Source organism: Phocoena phocoena, chromosome 8 (genome assembly GCF_963924675.1).
Source record: "Phocoena phocoena chromosome 8, mPhoPho1.1, whole genome shotgun sequence".
NCBI classification, from domain to species: Eukaryota; Metazoa; Chordata; class Mammalia; order Artiodactyla; family Phocoenidae; genus Phocoena; species Phocoena phocoena.
In genome coordinates, this window is record NC_089226.1 from 44,580,285 (window position 1) to 44,599,432 (window position 19,148).

The 19,148-nt window shown below is 34.9% G+C and overlaps 1 protein-coding gene across 5 annotated transcripts in view; it reads left to right on the top strand.

Annotated features, from left to right (window-relative positions):
• Window positions 1-376: 376 nt before the first annotated feature.
• The window catches only part of GRM5 (glutamate metabotropic receptor 5), a 530,088-nt gene continuing 511,316 nt past the window's right edge, over window positions 377-19,148 (top strand). For all 5 annotated transcript variants that reach the window (XM_065881635.1, XM_065881638.1, XM_065881639.1 and 2 more), the window contains exon 1: window positions 377-1,037. In XM_065881635.1, coding sequence (XP_065737707.1) covers window positions 377-1,037 — 661 coding nt within the window. The remainder of the gene's footprint in view (window positions 1,038-19,148) is intronic.

Genomic DNA, 19,148 nt, shown 5'->3' on the forward strand with positions numbered 1-19,148 from the left:
TCACAGAATCACAAAGGAGACAGGCAAAGAGGAGTCAGAAAGATTTTTGGATTCTTTTTCTCAAGTTACCTACATCAGAAAGACTTCTCTTTCTCTATTAGCATAGACCGTTCGAGCTTCCCAATCCGGTTGCACTTACGTTGCTAAATCCCCATTCTATTTTTTTTCCCCAGGTTTTGAAGATCGTGATCACATATGGATGCGTCTAACTAAATGGTCCCTGGGGACATGGTGGTCCTTTAGAGAGCACATCTAAATCACTGGCTGATTTTTTGGTTTGTGGCTCACCATAGGACATCACCGGATTCTCTCTCTCGGAACTCGCCTAAGTTTTCCCCACCATGCTGTATTTATTAGCTTGAACTCCTTTCCTAAAATGGTCCTTCTGTTGATCCTGTCAGTCCTGCTTTTGAAAGAAGATGTCCGTGGGAGCGCACAGTCCAGCGAGAGGAGGGTGGTGGCTCACATGCCTGGTGACATCATTATCGGGGCTCTCTTTTCTGTCCACCACCAGCCCACTGTGGACAAAGTTCATGAGCGGAAGTGTGGGGCAGTTCGTGAACAGTATGGCATTCAGAGGGTGGAGGCCATGCTGCACACCCTGGAAAGGATCAACTCAGACCCCACGCTCTTGCCCAACATCACCCTGGGCTGTGAGATCAGGGACTCCTGCTGGCATTCGGCCGTGGCCCTAGAGCAGAGCATTGAGTTTATAAGGGACTCCCTCATTTCTTCAGAAGAAGAAGAAGGCTTGGTGCGCTGTGTGGATGGCTCTTCCTCTTCCTTCCGCTCTAAGAAGCCCATAGTCGGGGTCATCGGGCCTGGCTCCAGTTCTGTGGCCATTCAGGTCCAGAACTTGCTCCAGCTTTTCAACATACCTCAAATTGCTTACTCGGCAACAAGCATGGATCTGAGCGACAAAACTCTGTTCAAGTACTTCATGAGGGTCGTGCCTTCAGATGCCCAGCAGGCACGGGCCATGGTGGACATAGTGAAGAGGTACAACTGGACCTATGTGTCAGCGGTGCACACAGAAGGTAAGTTTTCTTTACACCGAGTACGTCTTGTGTACCTGATAGCTTCCCAGTTAAACTTTCAAGTTTTGGATGGCTAAAATTGTCCTAATTATTTGAGATCTTTTGAGTGGCTCAGTTATACCACTTATATAAGAAGGGACGGGATGGCAGATGTCTAGAGCAAAATAGATATAAGCTAACATGAGTGATTATGCGACCATCAGTTGGCAAAATGGATACTTTTTTTTGGTTTACGTGTTACATTATTTGTACATCTTCTATAATGATGATAGGGATTTTTAAGATTTCTAGATCTTCTTTGAACTCCTTACGTTTTAACACTGTAAGTTTGCTCTGAGTACCTGAGAGTTTCTGATAGTTAAAGGGAGGTACACATACATACACATAAGGCCTGCAGGCAGCCAGTTCTGGCCCAGGTATGTTGTAATAGAAAATTACCAAACGGTTTAGTCTTACAACTATTTTTCAGTAGAGTGTATCGTTAAATCTGAAATGGAGATGTGTATGAATTAGTTCTATCCTTGTATAGGACATTCTCAGGGAGTATAAGTTTTAATAATTCAGCATTAGTTTGCTTTGAAATTTATTGCTTCTTTATGTGGAAATCATAGTGAGGAAGGAAAATATGACTGAGGTTCTATACCAGGTAATAATAGTATCAGCCCTGATTATTGTTGATGGTGCTTTTCAAATGCGTTTGTATACATTATTTGTTAGTTCTCAACCAACACTGTTTGGAATAGGTTTGATTTGACCTACAGAGGTTAAGATACACAAATTGTGAGGCTTACTCATTATGTAGCACTCTTTCTAGGACGGCATACTGCCTATGCTAAACACTACAATATACCAAAGAAGGTACACAAGACTTTGTATAGCTCATTAGATCATTGTTAGGATTAGTTGAGATTTTTACTTTATTTTTTTAATTAATTAATTTTTTTCTGTTTTTTAAATTTTTTTATTTCTTAAAATAAAATCAAATAATAATATATTCATATCATTTAATCTCTTGTGTAAGTATATTTCATCCAGTATAGCCAATATGGACACATTGTTACATTATACAAAGTCATTTCAGTTGGATCAATAGACCTGAGAATAACATTGAAAGTTAGTTATAGCTATCAACTACTGAGGCACTATGAAAAGGTTTTTTTCATATATATATTCTATAAAGATATTTATTGATAGTACTCAAACAAACCTATGAGATAGATTACGTTTTGATCCCCACTTTACAAATGAGGGAACTGAAGCATAGAAAATGTAAGCCACATGCCTAATGTCAAGAATTAAGTGAAAGAGCTGAGATTCGAATGTTCGTGAGGTTCAAATCTCAGTTGAGATTTTTAAATTCTGCAATAATACTGTCACTGTGTTCCAAACAATCTAATCTTGTAAAAGTGGGATTTGAGTTATTGGGAAATTAATGAAATGACCAGAGTAAGACTACTTCAGAGATTGGGAGCCTGTCACCAATTAGATATAGCAAACTTTTCATTATCAAGTGACATAACATGGATTTGACTGTATGGCCACTCTTAACAATATTCAGAGCTACACAAACATAAAATGGCCTTCTATACTGGATTGATACTTCTAAGCCTCTGGAAATTTTCATACATAAGTTTATGGTTTACGTACAAAGATGCTGATATATAGAGATTTTGATCAATGGATAGGTCATTGGACTAGGAGACCTTTGATTTTTTTTCCTAATGCTGAGATTTTTCTTATAAAACCACTATTTCATTTGATTCTCACAACAAGCCGTGATCTAGATAGTCCAGATATTTTATTCCATTTTTAAAATACAAATGTTTTAAGAGTTTATATACTTCATCCAATAACTACCTGATAGCAACTTCAGAGGCAGGAGGAGGGCTCACAGCTACTAACTGCTAATTCAGTGCCCTATTCTAATTCAGCAGAATCCAATAGAATCACACCCAGAGGATATATATTTATGCAGCACATATTTATTAAGTCAAAATATACAAAAGGCTCTAATAGTCCTGTGAAGGACAGCCCTATGTTTTGTACATTACCACCCTCAATGGGCAAGCAGTCTGGCAAAGGAGATGGAGCACGCACTAATACTTCCATAACCATAATTCAAGATGACACGGAGTTACAAATGTTTCTCAAGTAAATTGAAGGAGAAAAAAATCACATCCTGCTCTATGGTGATGGAGGCCATGGTGGAAGTCTTAGAGAAGGAAATGAATTTGACAGTGGAATTTTAATAGGAGGAATACTGACAACTGGTGAAAATTAAGAAGGCATGGGTTTCCAGTAAAGGGCAGGAGGAAATATGAGAAGGTGAGAAAGTAAAAAAACATGTTTGCAGGAGACCAAGGATGAAGCTATGTTCGGTTTACCTCAGATCAATCATAAATTTCATTAGGAACTTCCATCTAGCTTCAGAAGAGTAGGCCTTGGTCAGTCTGTAGGAGATGCTAATCCAAGATTGTGTTCAAAGAGAAACTCATCATCATGACCTTTGACTCTTACTAATTTAATCTGTTTTTTTCCAACCTAATTATATCCCTATACTGAGTGATACAATAAAATAAATTATAATGCATCCGTAAAGTATATTATTAGGTAGCTATTAAAATGAATGAGACACTCTATAGGTAATGAGGTCATAATGATCTCCAAGATCATTTTAAGTGAAAAAAGCAAAGCACAGTTCTATGTAAATGGTATGTTATTTGTATAAAATGGAGTTTGTAAAAATCATTTGATTGAATATTCATAGAATTGTTCTCAGAGAAGAGCAAAACTGGTAACAGTTGCTCCTTCTGGGTAGGAATTCTAAGGAGTTAAGGAATAGGGTGGAATGGAAGAGACTTTCTTTTATATAATTTCTACATGCAAACATTTGAAGTTGTGTATTACAAGCATAGACTACCTATTGCAACATAATAATTAAGAGAAAATATTCTATTTGTGGGCAAGAAAAGTCAATAAAAACTTATTGCCAAATTCAGGCAAATTTAATTATTTTTTCAAAAATAGGCCAATAGAAATTTTGTTGACAAGTTTGGGCAAAATATTTGGAAGATACCACCAGAATTTAGGAGAGAACAAACTTTGAATACAAACATTGAAGACTGGAAGAAATGCTTTTTGGTTTATTGTTTTATGTGGTTTAATCAAGGGGTATTTATATTGCTTGGATCCTCAGCAAGTAAGTGGCTAGGTTACGTGGTATTATGTCTTAAAATTTATCGCCATAGGAGCAGTGGAGTAGGAAGTTTTACAAGGTAAAATTTACCTCCAGGATCAGAAAAGTGCTTGAGTAACAAGGTACAGCTCTGCTGGGTACTGTGGAAGTCCCCAAGGTGATGCCTGGGTTTCTGTTGTCTGGCCCTTCAGGAAGCCCCTGCGGGACTTCCCGTGAAATGACAATACCAGTTCTCACTTGAGCCTCTTTCTATGGCTGGATTGGGACAGTTCTCTTTAGCTCTAGATCACCCTACCTCAGTATCTCAAACTTACGCCCATGTCTGTATAATTACCTTTTTTCACTCAGTTGATATTCTTCTTTCTTGAAGAGTATGGAAATTTCCAGATGCTTTCACACAGGCATTGAGGTCTATAAAAAGACATTGTCTTATTTTCAAAAAAGCTTTTTGTTCCCCCACGTTGCCCATTTACATTATACCTAAACGTGCAGTACTTTGTCTCTCAGTCCTCTTGGCAGCTAACACAAGATGTTCCTTTGAGAATGTGTGTGGCATCGCAGAATTTCAGAGGAGAGCACAAGCACAAGAAGCCTTGGGTTTCAGCTTCAAGGTTAATCTCCTCCACTTGCATTTCCTTGGCTTATGTTTTTTCCGTAAGCTACAGGACTATATATTTATGGTGGCTTGTTATATTATGCACACATATTGTCCAGGCCTTCAAGGCAAGGAGATTAAATGTATGAAAACAAAAAAAGAAAAAAATACAAACCACTGTAGCTCTGCAGCTTGTGAAAGGAGCGTGCAGTAACTGAGAAGAAAAAATTGTATTCTTTGTAAAGGAGACAGTCCAGTTGCCACTGTCTCTGCTCTAAGAAAATTTAAGGGGTCCTTTGCCTCCATACATTGGGAAACCTTGGTACATGTGCCCATGATAGTACAGAGTCTATGGTGCTTGCCTGTTTAGGGGTGTGGCAGATCCATTGCTTTGGCTCTGATGATTTCCATTGATGACCCCTTTGCCTTGTAACTTAATAGTTCCCTTCCACTCTCATGCGGCACTAGCCATGTGACTGCTTTGGTCAATAGAACTTGGTGGAAATGAAGACTTTTTTCCTAGTCTGTCTGTCTTTGAAACTCTGTCATCACCTTGTGAAGCATGAGTGCTGCCAGGTTTTCCAGATGAGGCCGTCTTAGACCACTTGACCTCAACTATGTGAGAGCACCCAGTGAAGAGCCACACAGTTGCCTTCCTGACCCACAGTCAATTTCAATCATACAATATATCCTAACTGAAACTATAAACATTACCTACCTAACCATAAATTCATGTGCAATAATAAATACCTTCAAGGTAGAGTCCAGGATGAGCGTTTTCATCCCAATGACTAAACTTGAACTGCCCCTCCCAAATAGGATACTACGACAATGTTTAAACTTCAAAATCAAAACAAAATAAATGTATTAACATGCATTAATATTATTGAGATTTCAATGGAATAATTGCTGTGGGCAAGAAAGAACATTTAAAATGCTTTACCCATACTTCGGGTTCAAAGCTAGAGGTTTGATAACTTCCTGAAAGTTTGGATGCTCTAAGTAGTCAGACACCTGCATATATTCCATTATTACATGCTTCCTCTTGATACAGCTCAGTTTCATTGAGGAAAGGAATTACAAATTGGCACAGACCATACATACTGTGCTTTATGGATGACGTACAGGATTTTCACACTTCACAGTTTTTGCTGGCTTTAGTTGAAACTCCACTGTACCTGCCCAGGGCCTGTCAGAGTGCCTAGCACATAATAGGGGCTCAACGACTATTTGGTGAATGAGTGTATTTGTGTTAAAGTAGTATCCAGCTCACACTTAATGAATATATAGCATGTGGATCAGTAGCAGGCACTTGTAAGTTTTCACAGTTTTGCTTCTTTATAAAAATGATGTGCCAAAATGCCTCCCTTGATTAATTGTAAAATGCTATTCACACCCAACTCCCTCTTTTGTTTGCACTGGTTCTTGAATTTGTTACTTCCACCTAATGATAAAGGAATGCTAATTTTTTCTAGCCAAAAAAACATCTCAGTGATGCTCTGGGGGAAAAACGTACCAGTAAGTGGTACTGGTAATGTGACATCATTAAAATATTGTCTAACTGTCAGGTTATGATACGGTTTTTCCATCAATTATTTAAAAAGTTGATAACAATCAAGCTTTGGTTGAAAGACCTTGAATGTGATTCATAGTCTATGTGTTTAGTTTACCTTCTAAAAAGTGGGAACACACTTTTTCCATCACACCTTTTCTACTAACTGATTATATCAAGATAACAATTTAGTTTGGAGAGATGAGAAACGTCAGTATGAGCCCTACTGAGTACTTTTTAAGGGGATTTCATTTTGTTTCTTCGGGGGTTGAATAGTGTTGAGAGTTGAGATGACTTTTCAGATGGTCGTGATGATAATTCAGACACAAAAACTACTGTTAGCTCTGTAGAATGTTAACACTGGGTTAATAGTGTGAAGTGTCTTAGGTAAGCATTTAATAACACCTTTATCTTACATTTGAGGAAACAGTATGGACAAGTAATTTGGCCTTACTTGTACATGATGGTTAACAAAGTTGGGTCTCACAACTCAAGATTCCTGTCCAAAATTTTGTTTCCACATTCAGTGAAAGAATTGCCTCTCTTAGGAGGTAGTGAGTTAAATTCTTGGTAACTCCTGTGCACGAGCCTGGTATACATAACCACGTGGAGGGGATCTGGAAAAATGAACTTAAACCTCAGCTGGGAGATGAGGGAGTTGGATTATTTGTCCTTTTGGTAACTCCCTTTCCTGACAACCAAATGTTGTTTAATTGAGATTCTATTATTCTGTGTGTTAAAACATGGTCGTTTATACTATATGTCATTAATTTTCTACTTGATTCATTTATCCCATAACACAGTCTGATAAAGTTACCATTTTTTAAGTTAGAGAACAGGTATGGAAAGAGAAAGTGATTTTTTTAGCATAATACTGTAGCTACTTAGTGACAGAGCAAAAATTGAACCCAAGGCCAACTCTTTTTAATTAAAAGTCCAAACTCCCTTCCTGTGTACTGGGGTAGTTGTGGCTTCAAGGAGAAGTAGAATGCACATCCATTGATTCTCTTCCCTCCATAGGAAATAAGAAGACACTATTCGTTTCCCTTCTGAGAATATCTTTTGAGCATATTTCATGTGTCTTTTTATCTGGCTTTGAAAGCAACACCATTCCTTGTTCCCATGGAAAGATGTAATTACAGTAAAAAGAAAATAAGGAGGAGGCATGTGACAACAAGTTAACCTCATAGAAGACCTTTTTGTGAGCCTGATGATGAGTACAGACTGTAGGTTGTTTCTATTCTCATCTCCATTGCAGACGCCACAATCCGTCCTTCAGATGCCAATTATGGGAGGAAGCCGTATGGTACCAAGTTTTTAAGAGCAGGAAGACATATTGTTAAATGCTGTAGCCTTATGTATAAAAAACTTCTTTGGAATTCGTCAGAACTAGGAGTTATAAAATCTCATCTTGGCACATTTGCAAATACTCCAGAAAGACTTCTCAATTTAACCAAATGTTGAATTGAGGGTACTTTTTGGCAAGAGATATGATAGTCAGATATGTTTATCTTAGAGGACTTTAAAACCAGAGATCATGCCCCAGTGATGCATTTTATGCATCGTTTTTCACACATACACAAAGGATCTTTTAAAATGAGGGAATATCTAGTCAGTGTTGCTTCAAAAAGTACATCACAACCCATGAATTAATTGTGAAACCAATTTAGTGGCCTGAGACCAGCAGTTAGTATACAGTAGAATAAAATAGGATAGAGTAGAATATAAATATCAGTATATTACATGATAGTAAGAGTAGATATTGCTCTGTAAATTTTTATTTTAGTTGCATATAGCCATATGTGTACTACGGTTACCATTTACAGTGTTTTTCTTACTATGTCTTACAGCTAAAAAGTAAGCTTACAAGCAACTTACTCTACTTTTCTCTTTAACATTGTTAATTTTTTTATTTCCTAGAGAAATGCAAGTCACATACAAAGGTTTATGCTTCTGTGACAATGTCATTTGGTTTGTCTCTCCTAGATGGGTGGATCTTAAGCCTTGTTATTAAGAACAAGCAAGAATTCCAAAGTATCCATGGTGGGAAATGGTAGAGACTTTGAGCAAAATAAAAATAATTCATATATGGTTAATGATAAATGGCATAAGCGTCAATATAGGACAGTGTCGAGGACACTAGTACAGGAGGTTGAAGGCAAGTTCTCAGTCCTAGTTTTTATCAGAGATCAAGACAAGCATAGGAACATTTTATTTTTTGAGTATCCCAATCCAGTATATTAAGAAATAAATGCCAAAAGGTATTATATAATTTTGGTATTAAAAGTTTATATATAACACATTAGCACATCTAACCCCCTCCAACACATGCATACACATAAACACATTAAAATACAACGTGATGTAGTTACACTATTTATAAGGTGATTCCTTGGTTATATAGAATAAGTCATGATGCACCATGTGATGTGGTGTGTAATAAAGCACAAGTTTAAACATATAAAGTAACAGTCTTATTTCAGTTTTCTGAGTTTCCAATGATTATATGTCTTTTCATTTGATAATATAGTCAAGTCTAAATTTAAGGTCTCTTTAGAACGCGAAGATCAGGCCAAATACCATTAGTAAAATAAAGTGAGGTAAGACGTGAGACAGCGCTTTTAGAAGTAAAAGTTGTTTCATGAAATAGGCAAGCTACAGTGGAGTCATGACCTTAAATTCAGTTTGTTGCAAAGACATGGACATCTCAGGAATTTAGTTTCTTAACCCTTTGGAATCACTTTAAGTAGTAGTATGAACGCAGGCAGGTTTGAATGAAAATCCTCATTAATATCCTTGCTAGTTAGAGAGACTTTGCACAAGTAAGTTAATATAATTTCATCATGATTAAACTGAGATAATAATACCTGCCCCATAAGACGGTTGTAAAAAGTAAATACAAAGCAGTTATTGTTAAGTTTGGCACAAAGTGTTCAATAAGTACCTTCTAAATTAGCCTGCCAAGGACTTGCCTTGCCTTATCTTGGACATGAAGAAAAACCCATCAGCAATGTTTCAGTTTGGCTTTGCTTATTTAAAATTGATTATTGAATGAAATGCAAAATTAGCCAGGAAAGTGACCAGTAAACGTAGTGAGTTTTAGATTCTTCCCAATTTTCCTTTTGAAAATTGAGTCTGTAATCATATATTACAACATAGGATGCTTAGTGCTTTGGAACAATTATAACTAGATCCCACCACCTCTCCTCCAGCTGCTGAGATGCATCACGGTGTAGTAAAATGAACAAGGTCTGGAAAGTCCCAGAGCTGCTAGACTGTTAACACCATAATCTTCAGTGTGTGTCGGGAGGGGACGGGAGTGTGGAAACAGGAGGTTGAAGATGGAAAATTAGTGCTGTACTTTAAGCACTTCTGAATTGTCACTTTTATAAAAAGCATGAATATCTTTTGTAGTAAAAAAATAATTTTGCCCAATGGTTATATAACTTCTTTGTAAATTTCAAATTGGACATGCTCCAGCCCCTTCACTAGTCAGTAACTGCAACTTTGTTAATGCAAGCAAAGTTGTAGCACATTGAGGCATTCCGTAGGCTTGGGTTTAAAGACAAAAGGTTATAATATGGACCTTGGAAATAAAACAGATTATATTTAATAGCTATACTAGTTTGAAAACAAAACTGATGCTCTCTTACACATCATTATAGCTCAGATATAACAATGACAGTAATAATAACTTATTCATCAACTATTTAATGTCTTATCAGAAATTATCTGTTTTTTATAATCTATGAAGTGGTATCAAGATATAGATGTTTATGCTATCATTAGTATATTATTAATATTATCTGAAAGTCAGCGCTACCCATAGCTACAATGAAAAGTAGATAGAATATAAATAGAGTAAAAAGGGTATGTCTTTGTTGCTTTTCTCAAGGACTCTAAAAACAAGTATTTGTGTCTTTGACAATTTCTTCATAAACCTTCTTCATATTTCTTTGGTTATATAACTTCTTTTCCAAAGTTCTATATCTGCTTTTCACCAGATGTGGGTTAGGATTTCAAGCCTTGATTCTCCTTTATGAGAGTAGAGGGCCATTTATTATTAAGGAAAACTGTATTATTGCATTGTCATATGGTGGCTTTTTATCCCTTAGAGAAGCTGGAGAAATATATAAGTAAGACATATTGAAGTGTTGTGTTAGGTTAATTTCAATTTCATGGAATTTGAAAAATTTTAAATTGAAAATGAAGCTGATAATATGTTTTATTGAAGTAAATTGAGAAAAGAGAGGAAAAACTATATCAAGACACTGAAAAAAATTAAACAAGCTATCTGGCTATATTATTTGTAATCAAATTTAATTTGATTGTTTTCAGTTCCCAAGTTAGTACACTCATCCCTTATTACATGAGCATAATTAATTCTCACTTTTTGTTCAGAGTGAGAATATAAACAATAATTAATTTTCCTTACATTTAATGTTGAAACTTTAGGTTTTATTAAAAAATATATGCTGAAGAATCAAGCTGGCAATATTAATTACATAAATTTATATTTATATATAATTGATAACAGTAAGCTGTTATTGATAACTAATAAAATGAGAAAATTCCAAATTATTTGGCGGTTTGGAAGTACTTTCATTTGCTGAATTGCATGAAATTGTAAAAATAATTGAAAACTGGTAGCAGCATTTTTGATGATTTGAGAGAAAATTTTACACAAAATATAGATTTTTGACAAAGTGCAATATGTTTCAGTACAACTATGTAGTATATAAAAGCATACCTAATAGGACTTGAGGTCCATGTGATGCTACAACAAGTAAATTAATTTACTCATTAGTTTAAACATATTTATTGGGAATATGTTATGTGCTAGACTCTGTTGTACACACTATGAAAAAAGTAAGATGGAAGCACTTGTCAGCACATGGCTTTTCTCAGATGCATACCAAGCCCTGGTCTCGTACTAATATAAAATGTACCTTTATAGAAAGAATAGGGTTATGTGTAAGCAGGAACCCGTAAAGTGACACCTGTATGGCAAGGGATGACTGTATTAAGCAACTAGATTGAAAGAAAGAAGTCTTTATTAAGTGTAATTTGGAAAATTATAGAGAGTTTAAAGATTTTTTTCTGAAAACAATCTCCACTTACCAGTCCTTACCAAATAATACAAGTGAGATATGTGCTCCTAGAAGCAGGATGTTTACATGACTAAGGTGAATAGGGATGGATATCTCTGTTGGAAGAAAAAAACGATAAGAAAAAGAAAGAAGCAGTGTGTCATCCTTTTGTTTAACACAATATGGTTTTATACTTTATGCTTAATATTCTGGAATTGATGGGAGCCATGTGAAGCATCACAGGTGACCTAGTTATGCTTTTGTTTATACTGTTTAATGCCCCCTGGACTAGTATGAAGTTTCTGTTCCATTCAAGATAGGAAGCCTGATTTAGGTGCCAATAAAATATTTTTTTTTATGAAAAGGAAAGATTTTAATCTCCCTCACTAATGGATATAGCAGGCAACCTCAAACAATAAATTATAAAATACATTGTCACTAGTAATTAAGACATTCTCTGGCTTGTTTAACAAAATTGAGATAATTTCTTTTTTTGAATTTTAGACTTCTGAAAATTACCTAATTATTTATGTGGAACCCTAGGAAAACTTAAAACACTTTTTCTCCCTTTTAATCATACTACATTTTTCTTGGTACAAACTTAACATTCTTTGGTTGAAATTATTCATAATCTCAAACCTATCTCTGATTTTGATGTTACTTGGTATCTGCTTCTTTCTTGAAATTCTCAAACCTCTCCCTCTTCTCTGAGTCTTTTCTGAGTCTTAAACTCTTCTAAAATGTTTCAAGTTCTTTTGAGTAATCAGTAGAATTAATGATTGTACTGAATTGGTTTCACTTACTTGAAAAACGCCTTCCTTGAAAGAGGCTGTGTTACTTTATGACTATAGGGAATAGTGATTTGGGTTTACTTGTCAGGAAATTTCTCTCCTAGCCTCAAAGTCTATTACATTCCTTTGGGCAAATTATTACATCTGATTAGAAGGTCTCAAGAGGCTGGGGAGAGTGTAACATTTGTTCCATCAGTAGAAAGAAAGAATATCATTTAGAAACATGAAGAAGAAAACTAAGCTCTCAAGTTTTTAATATACAATAAAGTGACCATGAGTATACTTTCAGAAATTGTACAAATTTCTGATGAAAGGCAACTGAAATAAGACTTACCCATTCCTGAAGAAGAGCAGAAACTCATGCTGAAGTGACTGAATTTGAATATGGAAAACTTGACTTTTGATCCAAGTAGCGCATCGAAGAATTGGTTTTGAGATCAGTGGAAAGAGCATTAATCTTGGAATTAATCCAGAGACCATATTTGACTTCCCACTTTGGGATGACCTTGGACGGTTCATTGAACCTTTCTGAATACAGGGATCCTCATTTGCAAGATGTCAGAAGGCTATATCTGCCCTTTCTCTACTCATGTTTTGTTATGATGGTCAATTGAATAATCAGTTAATGCACTTTGTAAATCTAAAGCTGCCTGATACATTAATTAATTAAATATTAAATGAACACTCACCGTGTGCCAAGATCTATATGCTTGAACTATGCTTTTACAAAATATTGAGCACAGTACTATGAAAATTAGACGCTAATCGAAGACTTCATTAATGATACTTTCACCACGATAAAAACAGTAACATTAACTGTAACAATAACAGTTCAAAAAATCTTGGCTGTTGTTATTTTGCGTTCTTTTTTCAACGTCAGTTTTTGAAAAGAGAAACTCAGGTTTTAGAAATTTAAGTAACTCGTCTAAGGTCTCAGAGCTCCTGGTGCCAGGACACCAATTGGAAAGTAAGCTTAATATTCAGAGAATTTTTATTTTAAAGACACTCAGTTTTACAAGCAGCTGTCTTTTCATTATAATTGAAAGTTTATTTATTTACTGCTTTTATCATTGAGTTTAAGGGCTTAGGCTCTGTGGTTAAAGGGACCAAAATTTGAGAAAGTTACTTAACCTCTGTAAATCTCAGCTTCATCAATTGTTCAATGATTGCCGATATTGATGGTGATGATGATGATAGAGAACAGTTGCAGGGCATTCACCAGGTGTCCAGGCACCTTTCTGAGTATTTATACGTACATGGATTCATTTAATACATCAATCTTATGAGGTAGTACCATTATTATCTCAGTTTTATAGATGAGGAAACTGAGTCACAGAAAATGAGAATAATGGTTGACCTACATCAACTATCTATTGTGTAAATTATATGAGCCTTTTAAAATATATAAAACACTTATTTATGGTGTGTAGTTCATAGTAGGCAGTCAATAAATATCATCTGTTAATACTAATTTTGTTATTACAATAATTTTTTATTTTGGCCTAGTGATGGGTTCAAATGTAACTCCTTGGGTTACATTTGCACTTTGAAGTATGCCCATCCTCTCATTCTGGTGTCTAAAAACAACCTAAATGATACTAAGTGAAAATAAGGAGGGCACAGATGATATATTTAAAAACATACATTATTTCCAAATACAAAAGTAATACATAGATATTATTTAACATTTGGAAAAGAAAAAAATAATTTAAAAGATCATTAACGATGCAACAGAAATAAAACATTTTTATTTCTTTTTATCTTTTTCATGCACAGTGTTAATAACTAGTTATAACCGATTTTACTACTAGTTATACATAATTTTGTATTTTTTGTTTACAATTTTTAACTTAGCATTGTAAAGAGAACAGTTTCCCATATTTTCCATGCCCTTTATGAATGTTATTAACCATGGTTATCTAATATCCTTTTTTCCACAAATTACAGATTTGGGGGCGCTTAGACTATTTTAATTAATTAATTAATTTATTTTTGACATGTGGACTTTTATTCTTTTATTTTTTCCCGAAATTAATGTTTTTATCACTATTATTTTTAAGTTGATATCTTTTTTTCTTTTTTAATTAATTTATTTATTCTTTTATTTGACAGTCTTTTTTTTTTTTTTACATCTTTATTGGAGTATAATTGCTTTACAATGGTGTGTTAGTTTCTGCTTTATAACAAAGTGAATCAGATATACATATACATATGTTCCCATATCTCTTCCCTCTTGCGTCTCCCTCCCTCCCACCCTCCCTATCCCACCCCTCCAGGCAGACACAAAGCACGGAGCTGATCTCCCTGTGCTATGCAGCTGCTTCCCACTAGCTATCTACCTTACGTTTGGTAGTGTATATATGTCCATGCCTCTCTCTCGCTTTGTCACAGCTTACCCTTCCCCCTCCCCATATCCTCAAGTCCATTCTCTAGTAGGTCTGTGTCTTTATTCCTGTCTTACCCCTAGGTTCTCCATGACATTTTTTTTCTTAAATTCCATATATATGTGTTAGCATACGGTATTTGTCTTTCTCTTTCTGACTTACTTCACTCTGTATGACAGACTCTAGGTCTATCCACCTCATTACAAATAGCTCAATTTCATTTCTTTTTATGGCTGAGTAATATTCCATTGTATATATGTGCCACATCTTCTTTATCCATTCATCCGATGATGGACACTTAGGTTGTTACCATCTTTGGGCTATTGTAAATAGAGCTGCAATGAACATTTTGGTACATGACTCTTTTTGAATTATGGTTTTCTCAGGGATATGCCCAGTAGTGGGATTGCTGGGTCATATGGTAGTTCTATTTGTAGTTTTTTAAGGAACCTCCATATTGTTCTCCACAGTGGCTGTATCAATTTACATTCCCACCAGCAGTGCAAGAGGGTTCCCTTTTCTCCACACCCTCTCCAGCATTTATTGTTTGTAGATTTTTTGATGATGGCCATTCTGACTGGTGTGAGATGATATCTCATTGTAGTTTTGATTTGCATTTCTCTAATGATTAATGAAGTTGAGCATTCTTTCATGTGTTTGTTAGCAGTCTGTATATCTTCTTTGGAGAAATGTCTATTTAGGTCTTCTGCCCATTTTTGCATTGGGTTGTTTGTTCTTTTATTATTCAGCTGCATGAGCTGCTTGTAAATATTGGAAATTAATCCTGTGTCAGTTGCTTCATTTGCAAATATTTTCTCCCATTCTGAGGGTTGTCTTTTGGTCTTGTTTATGGTTTCCTTTGCTGTGCAAAAGCTTTGAAGTTTCATTAGGTCCCATTTGTTTATTTTTGTTTTTATTTCCATTTCTCTAGGAGGTGGTTCATAAAGGATCTTGCTGTGATTTATATCATAGAGTGTTCTGCCTATGTTTTCCTCTAAGAGTTTCACCGTTTCTGGCCTTACATTTAGGTCTTTAATCCATTTTGAGCTTGTTTTTGTGTATGGTGTTAGGGAGTGATCTAATCTCATACTTTTACATGTACCTGTCCAGTTTTCCCAGCACCACTTATTGAAGAGGCTGTCCTTTCTCCACTGTACATTCCTGCCTCCTTTATCAAAGATAAGGTGACCATATGTGCATGGGTTTATCTCTGGGCTTTCTGTCCTGTTCCATTGATCTGTCTTTCTGTTTTTGTGCCAGTACCATACTGTCTTGATTCCTGTAGCTTTGTAGTATAGTCTGAAGTCAGGGAGCCTGATTCCTCCAGCTCCGTTTTTCGTTCTCAAGATTGCTTTGGCTATTCGGGGTCTTTTGTGTTTCCATACAAATTGTGAAATTTTTTGTTCTAGGTCTGTGAAAAATGCTAGTAGTAGTTTGACAGGGATTTCATTGAATCTGTAGATTGCTTTGGGTAGTAGAGTCATTTTCACATTGTTGATTCTTCCAATCAAAGAACATGGTATATCTCTCCATCTATTTGTATCATCTTTAATTTCAACATAGGAGCACCTCAATGCATAAGGCAAATACTGACAGCCATAAAAGGGGAAATAGACAGTAACACATTCATAGTTGGGGATTTTAACACCCCACTTTCACCAATGGACAGATCATCCAAAATGAACATAAATAAGGAAACACAAGCTTTAAATGATACATTAAACAAAATGGACTTAATTGATATTTATAGGACATTCCATCCAAAAACAACAGAATACACATTTTTCTCAGGTGCTCATGGAACATTCTCCAGGATAGATCATATCTTGGGTCACAAGTCAAGCCTTGGTAAATTTAAGAAAATTGATATCATATCAAGTATCTTTTCCGACCACAATGCTATGAGACTAGATATCAATTACAGGAAAAGATCTGTAAAAAATACAAACACATGGAGGCTAAACAATACACTACTTAATAACGAAGTGATCACTGAAGAAATCAAAGAGGAAATCAAAAAATACCTAGAAACAAATGACAATGGAGACACGACGACCCAAAATCTATGGGATGCAGCAAAAGTAGTTCTAAGAGGGAAGTTTATAGCAATACAATCCTACCTTAAGAAACAGGAAACATCTCGAATAAGCAACCTAACCTTGCACCTAAAGCAATTAGAGAAAGAAGAACAAAAAAAACCCAAAGGTAGCAAAAGGAAAGAAATTATAAAAATCAGATCAGAAATAAATGTTTTTACTTTTTACAATTATAAAAGCATATAAATGAACATTTTATGTGGTGTTTACCTTTGTGTTTAAAAAAATTTTTCTTAGCTAAATTAATAAAAACAACTACAAAGACCACAAGTAAGAAGGAAGATTACATTCCTGTATTAACTTGAAAGGATATGAACAATTTTTAAGGTTCAATATTTATGACTCTTTAAATGTATAATACAGCAAGAATATAAATTTTTTAAATAAATAATTGCTGGCATAAAAGTTCAGGTAATATAAGTATATTTAACTAACCACTAGCTTTCTTAGGAAGCAAGACATTGCATTTCTCCCTGCCCATGTATAATCCTATCAAAGGTGCATTCAAAATAAAGTTTTTGGTACTGTAAAATAAATTTTGAAGATTTAAATATATAAAGTGTTCATGCACCAAGTATGAGGTTGTTATTAAACTATGATGGAGACCTTACCTCTACAGTAAGTCATCCTTTAATCTTTCTTCATTAGTCCCACTCTTAACCATACACATACATATTATTAAAACTCCTAGAAGAAAACATAGGCAAAACACTCTTTGAAATAAATTATAGCAATTTTGTTTGGTTCTGCCTCCTACGGCAAAAGATATAAAAGCAAAAATAAACAAATGGGACCTAATTAAAGTTAAAGCCTTTTGCACAGCAAAGGAAACTATTTACAAAATGAAAAGACAACCTACTGAATGAGAGAAAATATTTGCAAATGATATGATCAGTAAGGGATTAATTTTCAAACTATATAAACAGTTCGTACAGCTCAATATCAAATAGACAACTGGATTACAAAAATGGGCAGAAGACTTGAATAAACATTTTTCCAAAGAAGACATTCAGATGGCCAATAGGCGCATAAAAGTTGCTCAACATTGCTAATCATCAGAAAAATGTGAATTGAAACCACAACTAGTTATCACCTCACACCTGTCAGAGTGCTATCATCAAAACGAACACAAATAATAAATGTTGGTGGGGATATGGAGAAAAGGGAACCCTTGTACGTTGTTGGTGGAAATGTAAACTGGTGCAGCCACTGTGGAAAAAAGTATGGAGGTTCCTCAAAAAACTAAAAGTAGGACTACCATAAGATCCAGCAGTTCCACTCCTGGGTATATATGCAAAGGAAAGGAAAACAGTAATTGAGAAAGATACGTGCACCCCAGTGTTCATAGCAGTATTATTTACAATAGCCAAGATATGGAAGCAGCCTAAGTGTCTATCAACAGATGAATGGATAAAGAAGATGTGATATATGTATACTTATTCACACACAGGGATATTATTCAGCCATAAAAAAGAATGGAATTCTGTCATTTGCAACAACATGGCTGAACCTAGAGAGTATTATGCTCATTGAAATAAGTCTGATAGGGAAAGAGAAATACTGTATGTTATCACTTATATGTAGAAACTAAAAAATAAATGATTGTTAATAACAAAACAGAAACAGACCGACAGATATAGAGAAGAAACTAGTGGTTACCAGTGGGGAGAGGAAAAGGGAAGGGGCAAGACAAGGGTATGGGATTGAGAGATACAAACTAATATATGTATATATTAGTGCTGTGTGTGTATATATATATATATACACACATACATCCTTGTTGCATATATATATATATATATATATATGTATATGCACAGGGAAATACAACCATTGTTTTGTAATAACTAAATGGAGTATAATCTATAGAAATATTGAATTACTGTGTTATACAACTGAAAAAATATCTTTGTAAAATTAGAACTTGGATTCATCTTCAGAAAAAGGAATCCTAAACCTCACTCATCTATAAGGCATATTTATTATTGAAAAAGCAGTTTGCATATCTGCATATAATATTCTAAATAAGAACCATCTGGTCATAAGAAGGCTAAGACAAGGCATAGCTCACATGAAAAAAAAATCCCTTTATTAAAAAATGCATGAAAAATTGAATGTTACCTGTGATCAAATGGTATCAGACTCTTAGGAATGAATCACTAATTATTAAGGAAACCTAAGTTTTCTATTAACTTTCCCACTTATTAGGAGTGGGTTAATATATCTAACTTTCTTATATGTCACTAATTCTTTCCACATTGTTTCCTTCTTGTTGTATTTTATTATTCCTCAAAAAATACTCTACTGACAGAATAATCCAAAAATATTTTAGTAGTACTTTTTTTTTTTTAAGTAATTTATTTTTTATTTTTGGCTGCGTTGGGTCCTCGTTGCTGCACATGGGCTT